Source organism: Leuresthes tenuis, unplaced genomic scaffold (genome assembly GCF_036924035.1).
Source record: "Leuresthes tenuis unplaced genomic scaffold, fLeuTen1.0.hap1 SCAF_8, whole genome shotgun sequence".
NCBI classification, from domain to species: domain Eukaryota; kingdom Metazoa; phylum Chordata; class Actinopteri; order Atheriniformes; family Atherinopsidae; genus Leuresthes; species Leuresthes tenuis.
In genome coordinates this window covers 6062359-6080521 of record NW_027325362.1, presented here as the reverse complement: position 1 = coordinate 6080521, position 18163 = coordinate 6062359, and the positions used below count along the sequence as shown (strand labels likewise).

General features: G+C 39.7%; 1 protein-coding gene across 1 annotated transcript in view; it reads right to left on the bottom strand.

The window, feature by feature from the left end:
• Positions 1–16878, bottom strand: part of LOC140312783 (contactin-associated protein-like 4) — a 62332-nt gene extending 45454 nt beyond the window's left edge. Inside the window, exon 1 of the mRNA XM_072390588.1 lies at positions 16619–16878. Within this exon, the coding sequence (XP_072246689.1) occupies positions 16619–16703 (85 nt within the window). The 5' untranslated portion in view covers positions 16704–16878. The remainder of the gene's footprint in view (positions 1–16618) is intronic.
• Positions 16879–18163: the final 1285 nt, after the last annotated feature.

Sequence of the window (18163 nt, the reverse complement as noted above, 5' to 3'; positions counted from 1 at the left end):
GCGAGAGGCAGGGCGAGAGGACAGGTCACCAGTCCATCTCCAGCTGGCCCCAGCCAGGATTCGAACCAGGAACCCTCTGGCTGTGAGGCGATGGCGCTAACCACTGATTAAATCTTTTGAAGATCTAATTCAGTGATCAATTCAATGATCAATAGGCTAACATATTTATTTCTATATTATTTATGTCTTATGCAAACCAGTCGTTTTTTTCCCACTTTTGAGAACTGGCTTTCCAACTTTCTCTTTATCCAACTATAAGGTGACCAGACATCCCCGATTTCTGGGGACCTGTCCCTGGACAAAGCTGTCCCCGATTTTGACACTAAATGGGGGGAAAAGTGCGTAGACTCAAGGAACACCAGTTATTACGGTAGCCATTTCACACTTCGCCAGAGAAGACGTCATATGACGTATAAACGCAGCAGCGTCAACAACAACAATCTAGAGGGAAAGAAAAGGAGACCAAGGCCACGATAAATGGTATGTTGTGTATTAACTTATTTATTTTGTGTGAACTGGCAGGTTTTGTTTTGTTGTGTTTTTCGGCAGATTTTTCACCGCCACATTGAAAATATCCCCAATTTTCATTTCAGAAATCTGGTCACATTATCCAAGCAGGGCAGTGAAATCTGAAATGTTACTCCCTTCTTGCAGTTCCTCCAATCTCAAACTGTTACATTATTATTGGTGGAAGATTATAGCAAACCCAAGTTAAAGATCAGCAGTCTGGAAGCCAAAAGATGATGGAATGAACAGAAACCAAAAGTGCGGCTGAGTTGGAAATCCACGAACAAAACTGGAAATACAAAAAGCTTGAATAATTGAACAGCGAGACAGGCAGATAACCAGACGAGAGAAACAGAACATTGGAGAAGATCAATGTTGAAAGCAACGCAGGGAAAAAAAGAGCATATATACTGGGGCGCTAATGAGTAAGTGACTGCAGCTGTGACAGATTGACAGTGAGCAGATGTGTGTGGAGCTGAGGACAAGGGAACAGGGGAAGTGAGGACAACTGGGGCAATCTAAACACTGAGGACTGAAACTACAACAGAATACATGGGAAAAGCTCAAACAAAATGCCAACCAAGAACAGAGACCGAGACACAAAAAATACTTAAACCAGAGAAAAGATGAAGAACAAAGGACAGAAAATCAATTCACAAAAAACTGTGGACCGTGAGACAAACCTGGCTCTGTTTACCCCACAGCATTGGGCTCACTTTGCCCCATAGTTGATAACTGCGTAGCTTACAAATTCAAACTAACATTTCGCAAGACAAATTACCAACATGCAACATAATTGTTGTTAAACCTGGATAAACTGGTGTTGGTGTAGCAGCCATTTTATTAGATGTCAGAATCACTTCTACCAGATGCTGTTTCTTTTTACAGTCTGGCAGAAATGATGGGTGTTTCCAAAATGAATGGTCACATGACAAAAAATAGTGCATGGTTGTCAAGATACAGAAGGTGGGTCGACATACCCAACTGGCTCATCTTACTCCACTCTGCACTACATACATACACAAAGTGTGTTGAGGATCGTCTACATGTTTAAAATGTGCCAGAGCGGAGAAACAATATTTCTGAGGACATCATCAGTGGTCATAGTTTGTTCAAGAATGACTTTCATCCTTGTTTTATTTATGTGGGTGTTGTTTACAGTTTAAAACGATGAGTTTTTAGCTGTTTTTTAAAAGAGATCACTGAGATCTCAGGCTCAGTGGAAGAGAGTTCCAGAGTCTGGGGGCATCTGTTGCCTTGTATGATGCACAGCCAGCAGGCCCTGATAACATGACCCCAGGGACCTGCTGGGGACGTATGGATGTAAAAGTTCTCTGATGTATGCTGGCGCTTGTCCATGCAGAGCTCTAAAAGTCAAATAACTCCTAACCAACTAAAACAACCGTCTGTTAGAGTATGTGAGCGTTTCTGTGAACAGTAAACATAAGACTACTTTCGCATCCATTTCAGTGTTAAACGTTTTTCTCTCATCTCAACAACTCTGCAGCAGTCAAACAGCAGCTGCTGGAGACTTTTGCCAATGTCACAAATAATTATTGGACATTTCTTTGCTGTAACAAAACAGCTCCACTGAACCACAGCCTTGGCAGGGAGTCTGTTTACAGAGATTAGCCACTCTGTATCATGAAGGTCTTCAGAATTTAGAGCTCTTCTCAGAATTAGCATTTCTTTCATTACAGTGATTAAGATGTCCCCAAAAAGAAATGTATAGTACAAGACTTTTACATCTTGCTCAACCATTTAATTTGGCCCTGTGGGCATGATTTTCCTCCAGTCTGTGGAACACTTCTGCTCAGTGCTTTTCAAGTATATCTAATGAAAGGAAAGAGTGCTAAGATGTAATGCCCCCACACAACCATTGTTTTTGTTTTCATACATCAAACATCTTTTTGTGACTTTGCAGTACAGGACACAATCCCCTTACACTCCTCAATACACTCAATTCCTCCCCTAAACTCCACTTGCTGTATCTTCGTCCCTCCCACCTGATATTCAAGCAGAGGAGGGAGGTTTTATCACAGGGACTTCAGGGGTCGTGCCTGTAACTTCTTAATGTGATCTGATGCTCAGTAATGTTGAGGAAATTAAATCGTGATGCAGATAAAAAACCCAACAGAGCTTTTTGGAGTCATTTCAAGGTTTCCACATCTGCGTGGTCAGACCAGTTTGAGCTTTGGCGATGTGCTCGTGCAGCCATTCATGTGATGGAGGTGTGAGTTGATCTGTAATGTAATGGCTTGCACTGAGTTAGAGGAGAAATTGGCAACTTTTCAAGGCATGAAGAAGCTGATGTGCTGTCAATAAAAGCAGAAAAGCCCTTCTAAAATTCCTATTTACTAGCTTGTGCTTTTTGTAGACTTTTAATGATGAATCACAAGACAAACATTGCACAGCATCTTCTCGATACAAGCTGCTCACATATTCATGGAACGAGGCTTCCATTCAGCAGTTATCACTTCTGTTTCCCAGATCATGCACAGTTGGTTCACTTGCAATTCGCAAGGTGGCAAACTTTGGCCTGGACACTGATGGGTTGCCGTGGACTAAGCTTTAAAAAAATCATCCATCAAACCATTTTCTATACCCGCTTAATCCGTTGGACGGCGGGAGGAAGCCAGAGTACCCGGAGAGAACCCACGCATACATGGGGAGAACATGCCAACCTGGAACCCTCTTGCTGTGAGGCGACATCACACCATTGTGCAGCTCGTTTAAAAAAAATCATTAAAAAGAAATTGTACACTGCTTTTTCTACATTCAGTTTGCAAATTGAAAATAATTACATGTGCAGCTCTACTTTTATGAGTACACAAGTAACCTCCGAAGGACTTGTCTAATGGTTATGTGGGATGAAGAGGCTTTAATGTGGGGTTGGCCTGGCACCCCATGGCCACTCCTTGGCTCTGAGTCAGAAGCAGGGAGGCTGTGGTTGCTGTGGTGTGGCTTGGCGTGGAGGTAGGACCCGGAAATAGATATATTTTTAGAAAGTAAAACTTGATTCATTGAAACAAATTCAACACAAAGCTGAGCCGGAATACAAGAAATCTAAACTGGATTTTGAAAAACTAACAAAACAAAACATGGCTAGGACTAACCAGTAACTAACTAAAACTATGGCAGTGGCCTGATACAACCAAACCTGACGTGACATCAATAAAGGTGAGGATCTGGCCCAGTGCAAGGGGAAACCTGGAAACTAAATACTGAAGGGAGGTGATTAGTGATGGAGTGCAGCTGAGGGGGAAAGCACAGGTGAAGTGAGTGAGCTAAATGGCAGGGCATGAAAACTAAGGAAACTATAACAAAACTAATGACTTAAACAAGGAATTAAACACATAACAAAACTAACAGATGAGACATAAGGAAACTATGGTTTATCTAATGACTAAACAGAAGCCTAAAACACAAAAAACCCATAGTCACGACACTCACGAGTCACTCAGTGACTCACGAGTGTATAATATTCCTACAGTGTTGTGTGCAGACAGTAACACTAAACACACCAACAAGTCAAAATCACTGCCTTAGCCAGACTACATTTTGCACTTATTACCACCTTCTGAGTTCTCTTCTTAAGTCATTAAATACTGTACTGTTTCAGATCTGCACAGGTACTGTGACAGCTATTAAACTGTAGCTTTAATAACTGTCCATTATTAGTGTCATCACAGATTAACCCTAACAAACAGAAACGGAAAGTGAACATTTCAGTGGCTGGATTTATAACGAAGACAGGTTTTTACTCTGATGAGAGTTACGGTTTAGAGCTCATAGACCTGAAATAAAGCCCTTTAGCCTACTGCCGATGCATTCATTAAAGTTTAAACCTAATATAGTGAAAATCCGGAGAAACAGAGTGAGTAAGCAGTGCATGCAATATACAGTACAGAACTTTCACATCACATTTGACATTTATGCTATGTAGATGTCATTTTAATTATAATTGACTAAATTCTAAAATGCTCAATAGAGCTTTTAGCAAATGCCATCCTCCGCTTCGCAGCAGAGACTGGGGATTTATGAGAAATACCCAGAAGTAATAGAAATGACGATAATGCCAAGGTCTCTGTAAGCTGTGCCATAGGTAATAAAATGATGACTAAAATAAGCAATGCAAAGTGACTATAGACGCTTTCTGCTATGAAGTGCATGTGAAAGTTCACCACCTTATTTTCAAAATAGAGATATAACAGAGCAGACTTTGTGTTTCTGGCTGTGCGAAGGAACTCATCACCTATTGAGCTGTGAGACGAGCACCTCTACAGTAATAATACTCATATATTGCTATTATATATATATATATGATAGTAATCGCTCAGCTAACCTTCACCAAGTACTTTTAATGCCAGACAAAGTAGTACAGTTTTACAGCAAAGACAGTCGAAACGAAGACCAAAAAATGAGAACTGAAAAACAGCACTCTCAAGGTTGGACATGAATATAAGTAGTGCACGTAGAAGTTTAGTCTCCCTCCTGCCCTCAAACCTTCTTATGCAGCCATTGTACTCATTCAGAAGCTAGCACTGTAGAATGGCACATTTCTGTTGATATTTACTGTTGAAGGAAAATAAATTTTGTTCATCTGAAATCGATGAAACAGTGGTATCTCGGTGTTGAAAACTGATTCAAGGAGCTCCTGGAAAAAATAGCAGTAGGTGAAGAGTTGGACATGAGAATGTGTTGGGTATGAAGAAGAAGAAGCTGGAGATACAGAGAATAACTACAAGGGATAGCATCAACTATGGTACTAATTTGCCGACAGCTAAACTGTAAATTTTTTGGTTTGGGATGCAATAGGTCAAGTAGAAAAAGCCCAATACCAAGAAGCAAAAGGGGCATATTTTCTGATTTATTCCGATGAAAAAAATCAATTCCTCTTTGATGCTTTTATACTGGGACAACAACAACAGTTTAATTACATGGTCTAGTTGAGTTATAAATGTAGTTAGACTTAAAGTTGACCTTAAAATCATTGCTGCTGAGTTTAATTATTACCAGCTAGTTTAATTATGTTTACAAGATATGGCTGATGTATGCAGAAGTCAGCAACTCGGTCCAAACAACCTACTGTAGATCCCCTGGACTTGTTGTCATGCCATTCGAGTGTTACTAGCTCACCTGGCTACCAGCCAGGCGCCCTCCTAACAGCTGGACGGGCAAGCACAGCAGAGCCTGTGATGACACCTGCAGAACAGTCATGATAACGAAGAGATCAGCTGAATCATATAAAAGTTATTCTGCAAATGGCTGAATGTTGTGTTGGGCTCAATTGTTCTGTTTAGTCACGGCAGCTATCATGTATCACACTGCACACGTGTACCCTCTAAGTACTAAAAAAACACTGCTCCAAGCTTACGTCACCTGTGAAGTACACAGTTTGATAAATAAAACAACTTTTAATAAGTGTGACTTCATCGAGGCGCATATAAAAGACAGAAATCTCTGCTCTGATGTACATGTTCAGAAAGTGTTTTTTAAATTGATGGTTTCAAACAATCAGGGACTTCATAAAACAACCAAAAAGCAACAATAAAAAGATACACAGAGGTTTTAGTTTTATCTGTAAATGCAGTGCACATCAAAAATCCACAGCTTCTGCTCCAAGCACAGTAGCCTCCTCCCCTCATGGGACGGTCTGACCCTTTGGTGGTGAAAGATTTTAAAAATACAGCAAGTGCCTGCAGCCACTGCAGGACCTTTTGGGTAACAGGAATGGTGGAAATCCTTCCTGCTGATGCCAATAATGTGTGCACTGATTCTCGTCCTTAAGTGCTCTCACTTCTTCCTTCATGTGCAGTTAAGTACAAGGACATAACTGAAAAACTACTCTTGAGGCACACATAGTGCAGAGTTTATGGATTCAATAAGCATCTGGTAACATACGACGAGTCACAGAAACTTTTGTCAGTTTGGAGGCACACATACTTTGCATATTATTATACTTTATTGATTACTATATCAGCACTCCAAATTCTGTTTGCTGCTTTAACTTTGAACCCACCTACACAGACAGCAAACTGAAACTCCCACTGCTTCACTGCTGGAAAGTTTACAGAATTTGGCTCATGATGAGAAAGTCTAAAGCTGTAATTGCTGAGCCACTGGGAATAATCACCACTGGCTGTCAATGTGCCTTTAAGAAAAGTATCTCTACTGCTTCAGCGAAGTGGAGAGGGAATAAGACAAATAACAGAAAATGAACAAAACAAGTAAAAGTCATTAGTGCATTGATGGAAGAGCTTGTTGATGTCCCTGTTTAGCATTTTTATGATGCTAAATATTAAACCCATCAAAACATTAGCCTTTCTTATTAATGGAATGTCTAGAAGTTACTTGTAGCTTCAAGGTAATGACATGTACTCGAAGGACAAGTACATGTCATTAGCATAATTTGCAGGACACAACAGTCTTTCTTGTCATTTGGAAAAACAAATTTAACATCTGTGAAAATAACCTCAGGGTTCTGAAGGCATCACTGTATTTCACCAGCAGAAGACTGCAAACAGGATCAAACTAATCTGAAAACAAAACAACTCTTAACTTATGCCTCTGTCATCCATGCTGGGGTATCTATACTATCCCGGTGTGAGTGAGTGTCATTGTGACAGACAACTGTCTATTTCGCTGCTAATACAGTCGATACAGAAAAGCTTCACCCCGCAGCGTCTGTCATAAAGACTTTATAATACACCATCACCTGCTGAGAGGTTTTAAAATAATAATCGTTATGCCTTTCTTCTGTCTTACTCTATTGATTTCCAAAGCGGTGCACGGGCTAAGCCAGTGATCAGCACTTTTTGAGCTGTCAGCGCCTCAGTGAAACAGACCAATATATTTCAAGCTGCTCTGCTGACACAGTGGTGTGAGCACAGATCAACCGCACTGTATTGGCTGTGTTTGATAAAATTCAGTGCGGCTTGCACCCACATGTTTCTGAAGGCCTACCTCAACAGTTATCTGATGATCAATCAATCAATTTGTATGGTTTACAAAGAGAAGTTAGCTGGAAGCTGAGCTCAGCCCTGTTCGAGTCCCACTAGCTAGAGCCTAGTCACAGCCAATTGTACTCACAGTGGATGCAAATGAAATGCAAATTAACTGTACAGCCACATGCTGCATGCAGTCAGGATTAGTTCAGGACTTTTGTACTAAAACATGTGTCAAGGGAACGTCCTCTTTTGGTCACGAGAATAACATTTTCTTCTTTAGCCTATGAAGGAACTTTAGGACTTTTCTGGCTGTGTGTGTATGTTGTTACATGTACATCCATAAAATCACATATTGTAATTGTGTTTTTTTCAATGATGTGTGTATCAGAATACTTGTGATTAAACCATTTATGTCAGTCATGTTGTTTCAGGAGTTCAACTCAGAGCGTTACATGTTTGATTGTGATGTGAAAAAACTGGGCTTTATGCCTGGTCGTATCCAAGTTCTCAGTGGTTTGGCAACAGGTTAACCTTTAAGTTTTCAATGTCCTCTGAATGTTGGACATCCTGAGTGGACCTTTAGCAGATATAACAGAGCAGAAATCCCCAGTCATTGCACGGATGGTGAATTTGCTTAAAAAAACATTTTAATGACATGTCAACACAGTTAAAAACTAGATTTTTTTTGCAAAGAGACACATAAAATAAAAATCCCCTGATATCTAATCTTTATTAAAGTTCTAGTAGTTCAATTTCATACAATTACTTGATTGTTTGTGATGTTTGCAAACAGTAGTCACGCTATTTGTAGTTACAGCTGAATTTCCAAATTACTTTTTTAGGGCGTTTTTAGGGCAGATTCTTGCTCCCGTTTGTCTTAGTTTGAGTTCAGAATAATGTCTCTATTAAGGAAAATCCTTAACATTTACAACTGTGGAACAATAAGAAAATCAGGCGGTGGTTAAGTTATTTTTTTTATTATTAACATGAGTAAAATTCCCTTAATGCAGATTATTACAATAGGTTTCAGAGAAATCCTTTAACATTTGCACAACATTTAACTGGAACTAAACAATACTCTAACTGGAGAACCTGCAGGTGCACTTTCCTCTTTCTGTGCTCTCACCACTGCCTCATTATGTCATTAATCTAAACTACCTGCCAGATACTTCATCTCTGTTGTATCTTTAAGTTTTGGCTTTTACTGAGCTTTTCCCTGTGGTGTTCAGTGTCAGCCACAGCCTTGAAGACAAAAAACATTTAGACTGCACTCACATTTACCAAGAAGCTGCATCTGATCTAATTACACAGTCCTTGGTGGCAGCCTGGAGAGTAAAGGGAACAGATGGCAGTTTACAGTGTAAAAGAATGTGGAGATGACAAAGCATTCAGATACTGAAGCTAATTTATGCCCAGAACTCTGAATGCACCACATCGGTCCTGCTCTTCTAAAACATGTGTGTTATGGACAGATTTCTGTTAATACACTATACTCAAGCAGGTGGAAATAAAGCATGGGTCAGCAGAGTATATGGTATCACAGTGTAGACAAAAACAAGAGAAACGTTGAGCACAGGAGGAATTTGTATATTTTGTGAATAAAATACTTCTTACAGAAATGCTTGTGTTGGAGCAGTTTTGTGCAACATCTTGTGTTTCTTGTTACTGCTGATCCTCTTAATCACCCTCCTCTTTCTCTTCATTATGACAGTTATCTCCATCAACATTATTCATTTGTTTATCGTCTTCTTCGCTTTGTTCTAATCATTTTTCATTCTCTTCAGTTTATTATAATTGTCTTTAGCTTATAAATTCCATCTATCATCAGCATCATCAACACCATCATTCCTAATTAATCATTGTGTTCTTCATTACTGTCACATCTTATTTTGGACTACAAATTGATTGGAGATGCGAATGTGCATGTTTGTTTACTCCACCTTTTAACTTAACAGAGTTTGACAATATTGGAGCAATTAAGAGTGATCTAAGATGATGATATAACTCTGAAGAAAAGAATGAGGATGCATTTAAAGTGCCAGACATTAGACTACAGACTGATGATGGTTTTATCACTGAACTACTCAGATTCCTGACTGATGGATCCAGGTTCACCCAGATGACCGCTGCAGCCATAAATGTAGCCTCGACTCAATCAGCTCACCTTCATTACTCCAATTCTCTGAACTCACATATCTATACATGACATTAAAGAAGAAATGTGACAAGGAGGGTCCTCCTCAGCTCTCTCTGACTTTGCTCATCTCCACCATCTCTAACTCCAGTGTCTCATGAATCATTCATCATCATCCCATCGAGGACAGTGTGGTTTTGTAGGCGGGGACTCATAACCTGTCATCCTGAGCTTGTCTACTTGCTACAGCAGAAGGTAGACGAATACTTGAAAGACGACTTTCATGAGACCGTTTGGAAATGTTTGGATTAAGTTACAAACAGCTATCATTTTTGTTTCGTAGTTTGCTTTGCAGCACTTTGTTCACTTTCTAAAGAAAAGACGCCCTGTGATGATTTCCTGTGAGCAATGTTTGTTTGTTTTTAATGCAAAGCTTCGAGAGACTGGTAATAAATATAAAAATATATAAATGACTCAATCAATAAATGTATATGCCAAGTATTACGAATCAGTAATTCAATAACTGTGGAACAGAATATGAAATTAATTGTTCCTGCTTTCATTTCTATCTGCATCCATTTAACTTTGTGCTGATACTTTATCACTGAATAATTTTTTATTTATTTACATATTCGCCTCACAGTGAAGGAGCTCCAGGTTCAAATCCAGGCCGGGGCCTTTCCGTGGGGAGTTTGCACGTTCTCCCCGTGCATGCATGGGTTCTTCCCGGGTTCTCCAGCTTCCCCCCACCGTCTAAAAACATGCATGTCAGGTCAATTGGTCCTAAATCGACTGTAGGAGTGAGCGTGAGCATGTGAAGTTGTTTGTTTCCGTGCAGTCCTGTGATGGACTGGTGCCCCCTGCTTCTCAGACAATTTCAGCTGGGACAGGCTCCAGCCCCCCCAGCGACCCTGAAATGAAATAACTGGGTGTAGAAAATGGATGGATTTTCTCCTGCCATTTATCTCCCTGCAGCTGTTTATTTCCATGTTTTCTTTTTATACTCCTGTATGCATTTATGCACGATTATGTACATCAGTTGGCTTGTCTTTCTCAGTGTTACACCAAGTAATCAGAGGCTTTGGTTCTTTAGCAAGAAACAGTCCCCTGTGACTATACCTTACAATCTTTATCAGTTTGTGCACAGCCCATCTGTATATACCCCCCAGCCATCCATCCAGACATCTGTCCATTTTTCTTATACCGTCTTAATCCAATCCAGGGATATGAGGGGCTGGAGCCTATCTCAGCTGCCATTGGGCGAGAGATGGAGTACACACGGCCACACACCATCAGTAGATGGACCATCTAATTATGTTATGATTAATTACTATTCTATATCCTTCCTTATTTATTATCATTATTCTTTTTTTTTAAATATAATACTGCATACATATGTGATAATACATATTATATTATTATATAATAATATATGTTATCATATTTTGCACCATTAGTTTGCTATATTGCCAATGCAACTGTGATAAATAAACTATCTCTCTATCTATTACATTATGCATGTTATAATGGGAATATAATGAGAAATTATTTAATCGATGTAACTGATGAAGGTGGACCTCAACATGATTTTAGATTATCGTCATTAATTTGATGATTATTTCCTCAGTTGAATGGTTCAGAATCTCAGATAAATAATCTTAGAGCTCAGAAAGACACCATCATAATGTTTTCCTGTATGAGGCAAATACGAGGCAAAACGACAGGAAATTTTAAACTATGAAATGTCATTATTTTCACTCTTTTTCAAACAGTTACCAAAGATACTTTTTAATCAAGTCAAATAAAGACAAACATTAACAGCTCTTCCTCTGTAAAATGTGTCATAAGCGCCATACAATGCAGCCTACATTCCTATTTTATGTGAAATGACGCAACACATCCGACCACCAAGTGGGAAAGTCCCGTCCTGACCACTGGTGCCATAAAGTAGCTTTACTTAAAAAAAAAAGATGGTTTAGATAATGGGTAAGTACTTTAAAAAAAAAAAGGTGGTTAAGGGTTCATGGCTTGAATCAAAGTTTTCCCTGTAATAATGAATCATAGGCTGCTACTACTCTGCTCAACACACATTAATGGCATTGAAAAAACTACAGATTTTAGCTTTGTTTTCTCTCCATTTCAAATGTTCTCATGAGACACGGCTGTTATGTATTTGTATACAAATAAGAGATGACATTTGTTATAATTTGGTGCTATATAAATAGAATTGTATTGTATTTTAAAATCATTATCTTAAAAGTAACTAAAGCTGTCACATGAGTGAAGCACAGGTACTCCAAATAAGAAAAGTTAGCCTTAACGAAGTTAGAGTAATTAATTACATTGTTACTGCAATCTGTCCCATTGTGTATACCCCAAATTCATCAGAAATTTCCATTCAAGGCCTCATCTTTGAAAAATGCATTCCTCTACCTTATTCAGGTTCACAGTTTTAGGCCTCAGCTCTGGGATGGCACCATACTAGTGGCAGCCTGCAGCAGTAGCTCTAAACAAGCTGTCTTTCTTTGCATCTCCATGAGATCAGTTAATTAGCTTTGTTTCTCTGAAAAATGAAATTTCTCAAACACTTTGCTATACTACTTTAGATGCTTTCCAGCGGGAATGTTTTTTTGTCGGTAATGATCCATGATCCATTACTTTTGCAGCTGGAAAAAATTTGCATGTTGGAGCAATTTATTTCCAAAGTCCAAGAAAAGTGTGGAATGAGACCCCAAAACTAGACTGGCTGAGGAGGAGATGCTGTGGGTGCAAAGCAGGAAAAACATGGAGAGAAAAGAGGAGAAAATTTAAACAAATTCCTCCCCTGATCATTGTAGGAAGTGTGAGATTATTGTAATCCTGGACATGCTATGGAGAAGGAGCATCTTTGCACCCAGATGCAGAACTGTTGGCTGTGATTTCCTGTCCATGTTGTCTCCTGAGAGAGTTCACCTGTGTCACCTGTCAATGCTCCATGTGCACCCATCAGCAAAGTTATTGCCATGCTACAAAAGAACACCCCCATCCACTGATTGCGCCCTCTGAAGATTTTTGCTACACCTTCCTTTCTGCTACATTTCAACTTTCTACATGTTTGTCAGCTGATTTATTTGTTGTTATCATTCTATAAATCTACATAAATATATCTTTAATGATAACTTACACTTCATCAATATAATTTCTCCTCTAAGATTAATAAAGTATTATTGAATTGAACTGACTTGACTTTTCCAACCTCCAGCTGTCACTCCGATGCTGAATAACAGGACCCACCAACATCTTCAGATCAGGAAGATTTGGGGGAGGAAAAGGCTGCTTAGCAAAAAGAAGAGGAAGAACACTTCCTCTGCTGGTTCTCTCTGGATCCAGCACCTTCCGACACATTAGTTTTACCCTGGCAACTTCTCTTTGGGGGGCGTTATCTTATCACACACACACCACAGCTTTAGCCATGTGTGAACACTGTTTAAAATTCCTTAGTTGCCCTGTTTTATATATATATATATATATATATATTACATTATATATATATAAGTACTTCTCACACACTCACACTGACACGTGATCAGGCACAAACCCGACACAAATGAACACAGACACACCCAGACAGACACACACAGGTTGGGAGGATGAGATGTTATCTGTCATTAGGCTCCGATTAGAACACACACTTCACTGACTCCACATCAGCTGGGAAAGGAGATAACGAGCCCTGGAGAGATGGGGTGAGGGAAACATTGTCTGCACCACTTTTGTGTGAGAAGACAGAGCAGTGTGGAAGCCCACTTTGCTTCATCATTAGATACTTTATCTTACATCAAGTGTGCTTGATTTAGGGCCAAACTGGCAGTGATTAGTGAGAAAACGCTCCAGAATAGCATGAGAGCATTATTAGGCAATGACAACAAATTCTGCAAAAATTTCATCACAAAGCGTCAAGATCCTTGTAAGCAGTGTTGTGCATTAACGTGTTGCTCTTTCTCGAGGCATTGAAGAACGTTCTTGTTGACAGTGGACGTGTTAGGCTTAATTGTGCCTTCGTCTGACCTTGCAACGACTTCTGCACCCATCACAGGCATAGACACCACATATAACTAATGCAACTGCTTTTCATTGAGGCTGCTAATCTGCACACTGCGCATATTGTACTCAGTTACTTATGTTATTTTATGTTAGCTTTATTTCATTTTATTTTATAGTTCATTTTATTTTATAATAACTGTTGCACAGCAATTTCCCTCGGGATAAATAAAGCTTCTTGAATCTTGAAGACGATTACAGATGCATGCAGTTACAGACACGTGCAAAACTACTCAACAACGTTACCACAGCAGACAGCAAGACATAAATCGACACAAAGTTGTGTACCAAAGCAAAAGCAGGCTTCAGAGGGGAGCGTCAATGGAGGGAAAAATGACTGAGGCCTGCCAGCTAAATCTGAAGGATGAATAGAAGACTAACAGGAAGCAACGAGTAAGCTAACGTTGAACTTGAACAGCTATTTTAGTTCACATAGTCTCACACTGACAGTGGTACAGGGATAAGAGAAGAAAAACACTCTGATTTCACCTCTCTCCTCTCACCTAAAATGGCTTTTGCCTCTTTATTCTGAACACCCGTTGGGATAAATTTAACTTGATATGATGGCGTCTTTTAGCAGATGACGCTCTGTGCGACTGCCTAAAAGAAGGACTGGCACTGCATGCGAATCAAATAGATAAAATGTCTCCACAAAAGTTTAAAAACTTCGACATGTTGAAAAGTGTTTACATACTTTGATACATTGTATTAAAATGTTCCCTCATTTTAGAATAATTTTCCTGTCTATGGGCTCTCTTAAAAGGTTGAATAATCACATTTTGAATGAAATTCTTTGTTGAAATTGGGAGCTTTTTGTCATAATTGTTAAAGCATTAAATGTAAGGTTAATGTGGAGCAGACATTGGCTTTCATTCTTCATTTTCCACCTCTCTCTGTTCCAGTCAGAGGCTCTGCTGGGCGTCCTACTCTGTCATCTTTGCTGTTTCACAATCATCATTCCTTTTTTGACCTTGGTGATCCCACTACTGAACCACAACTGCTCTCCCGACAGTCGCAGATTAAACTTACAGCCAGTGGCAGCTGCTGACTTAGCAGTTGCTTTGGTGCAACACCATAAATGAGTTATTCTTCATGCATGACTTTGACCCGGACAGATACAAGATGCATGAACTATACGTATCTTGTAATACGATCATGTATTTACTGTTAAAATATTACATTTAACATACAGAAACCATAAAAAAGATGAGTCAATGATCATAATGATTCATTAAAAACAGTCATGACGATAATTAGTATCTTACACTAGAGTAATATCTAACTATTTTAAAAGATTACAGTGAAGGTAACACACATTATTGTTCTCATCCCATTGTAATGCTTCCTCTACAGCAGAGTCATCAGCACCTCCTGCTGTTTAAGAGCATGTGAATTAGTCTTTATTCAACATTAATGACTTGATGATGGTTTAGCTGCCATTAGGGGATTTTAATACTTATTGCCCACATTGTGAAATATCAGGATGTTCTCACTCAACAGCTGTAGTATCAATGTTACAAGAATTAGTGAAAAAACTTTTTTTTAATCTCTGTGTAGAAATCGGTCAAAAGAAAATGCCATAAAATGTTAAGACTGACAGATCTTGTATAAGTAAAACAGAACTAATCATATCAGATTTGATTACTATCAGGTGGCTCAAATGGCAGGTAATTTAGTCGTTTGTTTAGTTGTGTGACAAATCCAGAGAAATACACTTCTGCTTCAGCGCTGAGCATGGTCCCAGTGACCAGCTGCAGAAACAGAACATCTACCCTTTCACAGAGGTTATACATCCTTTGTTCCTCCAATAGCTGTAGTCAAAGCTTGCCTGTGGCATTGGCCCAGCATTAACACAAAGTTCAAGGCTCTGGAGAGTGAATGATGCACTATATATTTGCTCTCCATGAGGGCAAAAATAGGTTGCAAGTACAATTTATTGCTTTCACAGCAAGCAGCATTCCCTTTCTTCTGCACGTAGATGATGATTGGCACTCCACTGAGTCTTAACCATTTCATGGAGGACAAAGAGCTCTCTTCATCTCCTTTATTTCACTCTGTTTAAACCAATAAATGTACCTTTGTGTAGCTGCTGGGGTCTGTCTAGTGGAATATAAATCTCTTGTGGTAACCTCTGCCATTTCTTTGTCCTATTCTGCCCTCTCTGAATCCCTCAGTGGCACGACGTTTCCTTTGATATTTAATAGATCTAATTTGTTCAAGTATACCTCTGATAGTCATATTATTCAACTGTGTTAGCTGTATTGTCACCGGTATGCTTTCTGGAACACGGTGATCTAATGGGCTGGTGTGGCCCAAGTTTGTTTGTTGGGTGCGTGGCATAATTTTCCAACTCAATCAAATGTGATGCAACAGTCTGTGACCACTTCATGAAATGCTGTGACACTGAGTTACTCTGAGTTACACAAAAAAGAGCAAAAGTCGTGTCTATGAACACGAATCAATTGACTCAATTTATTTTGTTTCACGGAAGAAAAGAAATGTACAATGAAAAGTTAAGCAAATCAAGCTGCTTCATCGGAATTTTGCTTTTAAAAAAACAGTGAAATTTTCAAATCTCCAAAATAAATCCAAGATTTTGAAATGCTTATTTTGCTTTCTGCTTTACAGTCCCACAGCTATACTTCCACAGCATGCAGATCCAGTGCACAAGGTGGAAACATTACAGCCTTGTAATGTTTCTCATTCACTTAGCCCACTCACATGCTCCTTCTGCACTCGCTCACATGTAAGCCAGACCAGGAATTATGCGTGACACAAAATCAATGCAAAAACATTGCTGTGCATGTTCACAAAATTTAAATGCTTTTCAGAAAACTCAGTGATATAACATGAACAACAACCTCAGTTTTTATACATTACAAAAATAACTCACATCTAATCTTTCTCAGACATATGAAATCAACATAAACTGAAGAAAAGTACTCACCTGCTTCTGTGTCCCTGTATGAGTTGAAAAGTATCAGGACAACCTGTGCAATAACTCTCCATAATTTTTCACTCCTGAGATCCATGATAAAGTGGAGGGATGAAAAGCGGCAGAAAAGCCCGGATAGTGAAGGAGAGAGCTGGTCTGTCACTCTCCTACTCTTCACTCCACTCTTCCACACTCACAATGCCCAGATCTTTGATGAGTCCTTAGCGTTCTTAGCGTTCTTCAACTTCCACTTGGCTCCACAAACACCAGAAAGCTGCTCTCTGTGCGGCTGCACTCTGCAGAATGAAAGGAAAGAAGAGGAGGCGAGAGGTACAGGGAGGGAGGGATCGACACAGAAAGAGAAAGAGCTTCCACTACTGTCACAGCACTAGTTCACAGCACTTTAGTCCAAAGGACTTTAAACACATTGTGGTTTGCTACAATCCTTCAGGAGAAAATCCACAGGAGCCTTCAAAATTGTCCTCTAATAATTTGTGAAAGAGCCAGGTCACCATAGGGATTGGGCTGGTGCTAACACCATTTGTCATCTTGCAATGCACTTTAGGTGATGAGTCCAATGAAATCAGAGGGTAGGGGTCCACTGCACCGTGACTCAGTTGGTGCTAAACAACTCAAGAAGTACACTGAGAACCCAGACTCATATGCTTGCTTGTCCAAATCCTCAAAACCTATTACTATCACAATCTATGGTTAACAACTGTGGTACTGTACCGCCTGCAAAGGGCAGCATCCACGTAACATGATGGGAATAGCGATCCTTAGATTGTAAAATCAAGCCTAACCATGTAGTATGTTATCAGGCCAGTCTCACCAAAGCGGTGTACTGCGAAACAAGTTCAGATGGCATCTGAAGGTTGTTTCGGTCCAATTTCAGATGATTTAATCAGAAACTATGAACATAAACTGCTCCGGATCAGGGCATGAGTTACCATGCCTAAGCCTAAGTTACCATGGTGATCTAACCATGTTAAACAAGAGCCACCTTAGTGACACTGACAACCGTGACTTTCAGCTCAACATAGCTTGCTAAGCCACTCATCTTGCTTTGTAATACACCCTTGATCATTGATTAGCACTCTCTGCTGACCCCTCCAACCACCCTAATAATAAGCTTTTGTGGCCAAACAAACTTAGCAACATGTGGAACTTGGATATCATCACATGGGAACACGGCGATGAAGGACGTCATCTCAAGCTGTATCTGTGCGGGGAACAGGGTCAGGAAAGTTTTGTGCTTGTACAATTTGCAGTATTTTGTGCTGTGGTGCTACATGAATAAACTGCAGTGAATGAAATTAGGTCGATATATTTCTAACCATTCATGAGTGAGAAAACTAAAGTAAAATATAGCGAGAGGTTGAGTGTCAACATCACAATCATGTAGTGAAATGTCTATGTAGAAAACTGAGTCTGGGTCTCTCAAGATGAGCCCTTAGCTGCTGGTGTCGAGCCTTCTTTCCACCAGCCGGAGCACCAGGCCACATCAGCCAGCTGTGGGCTTGCTTTCCCAGCGGCTGCTCATATTCAGAGTGTCTC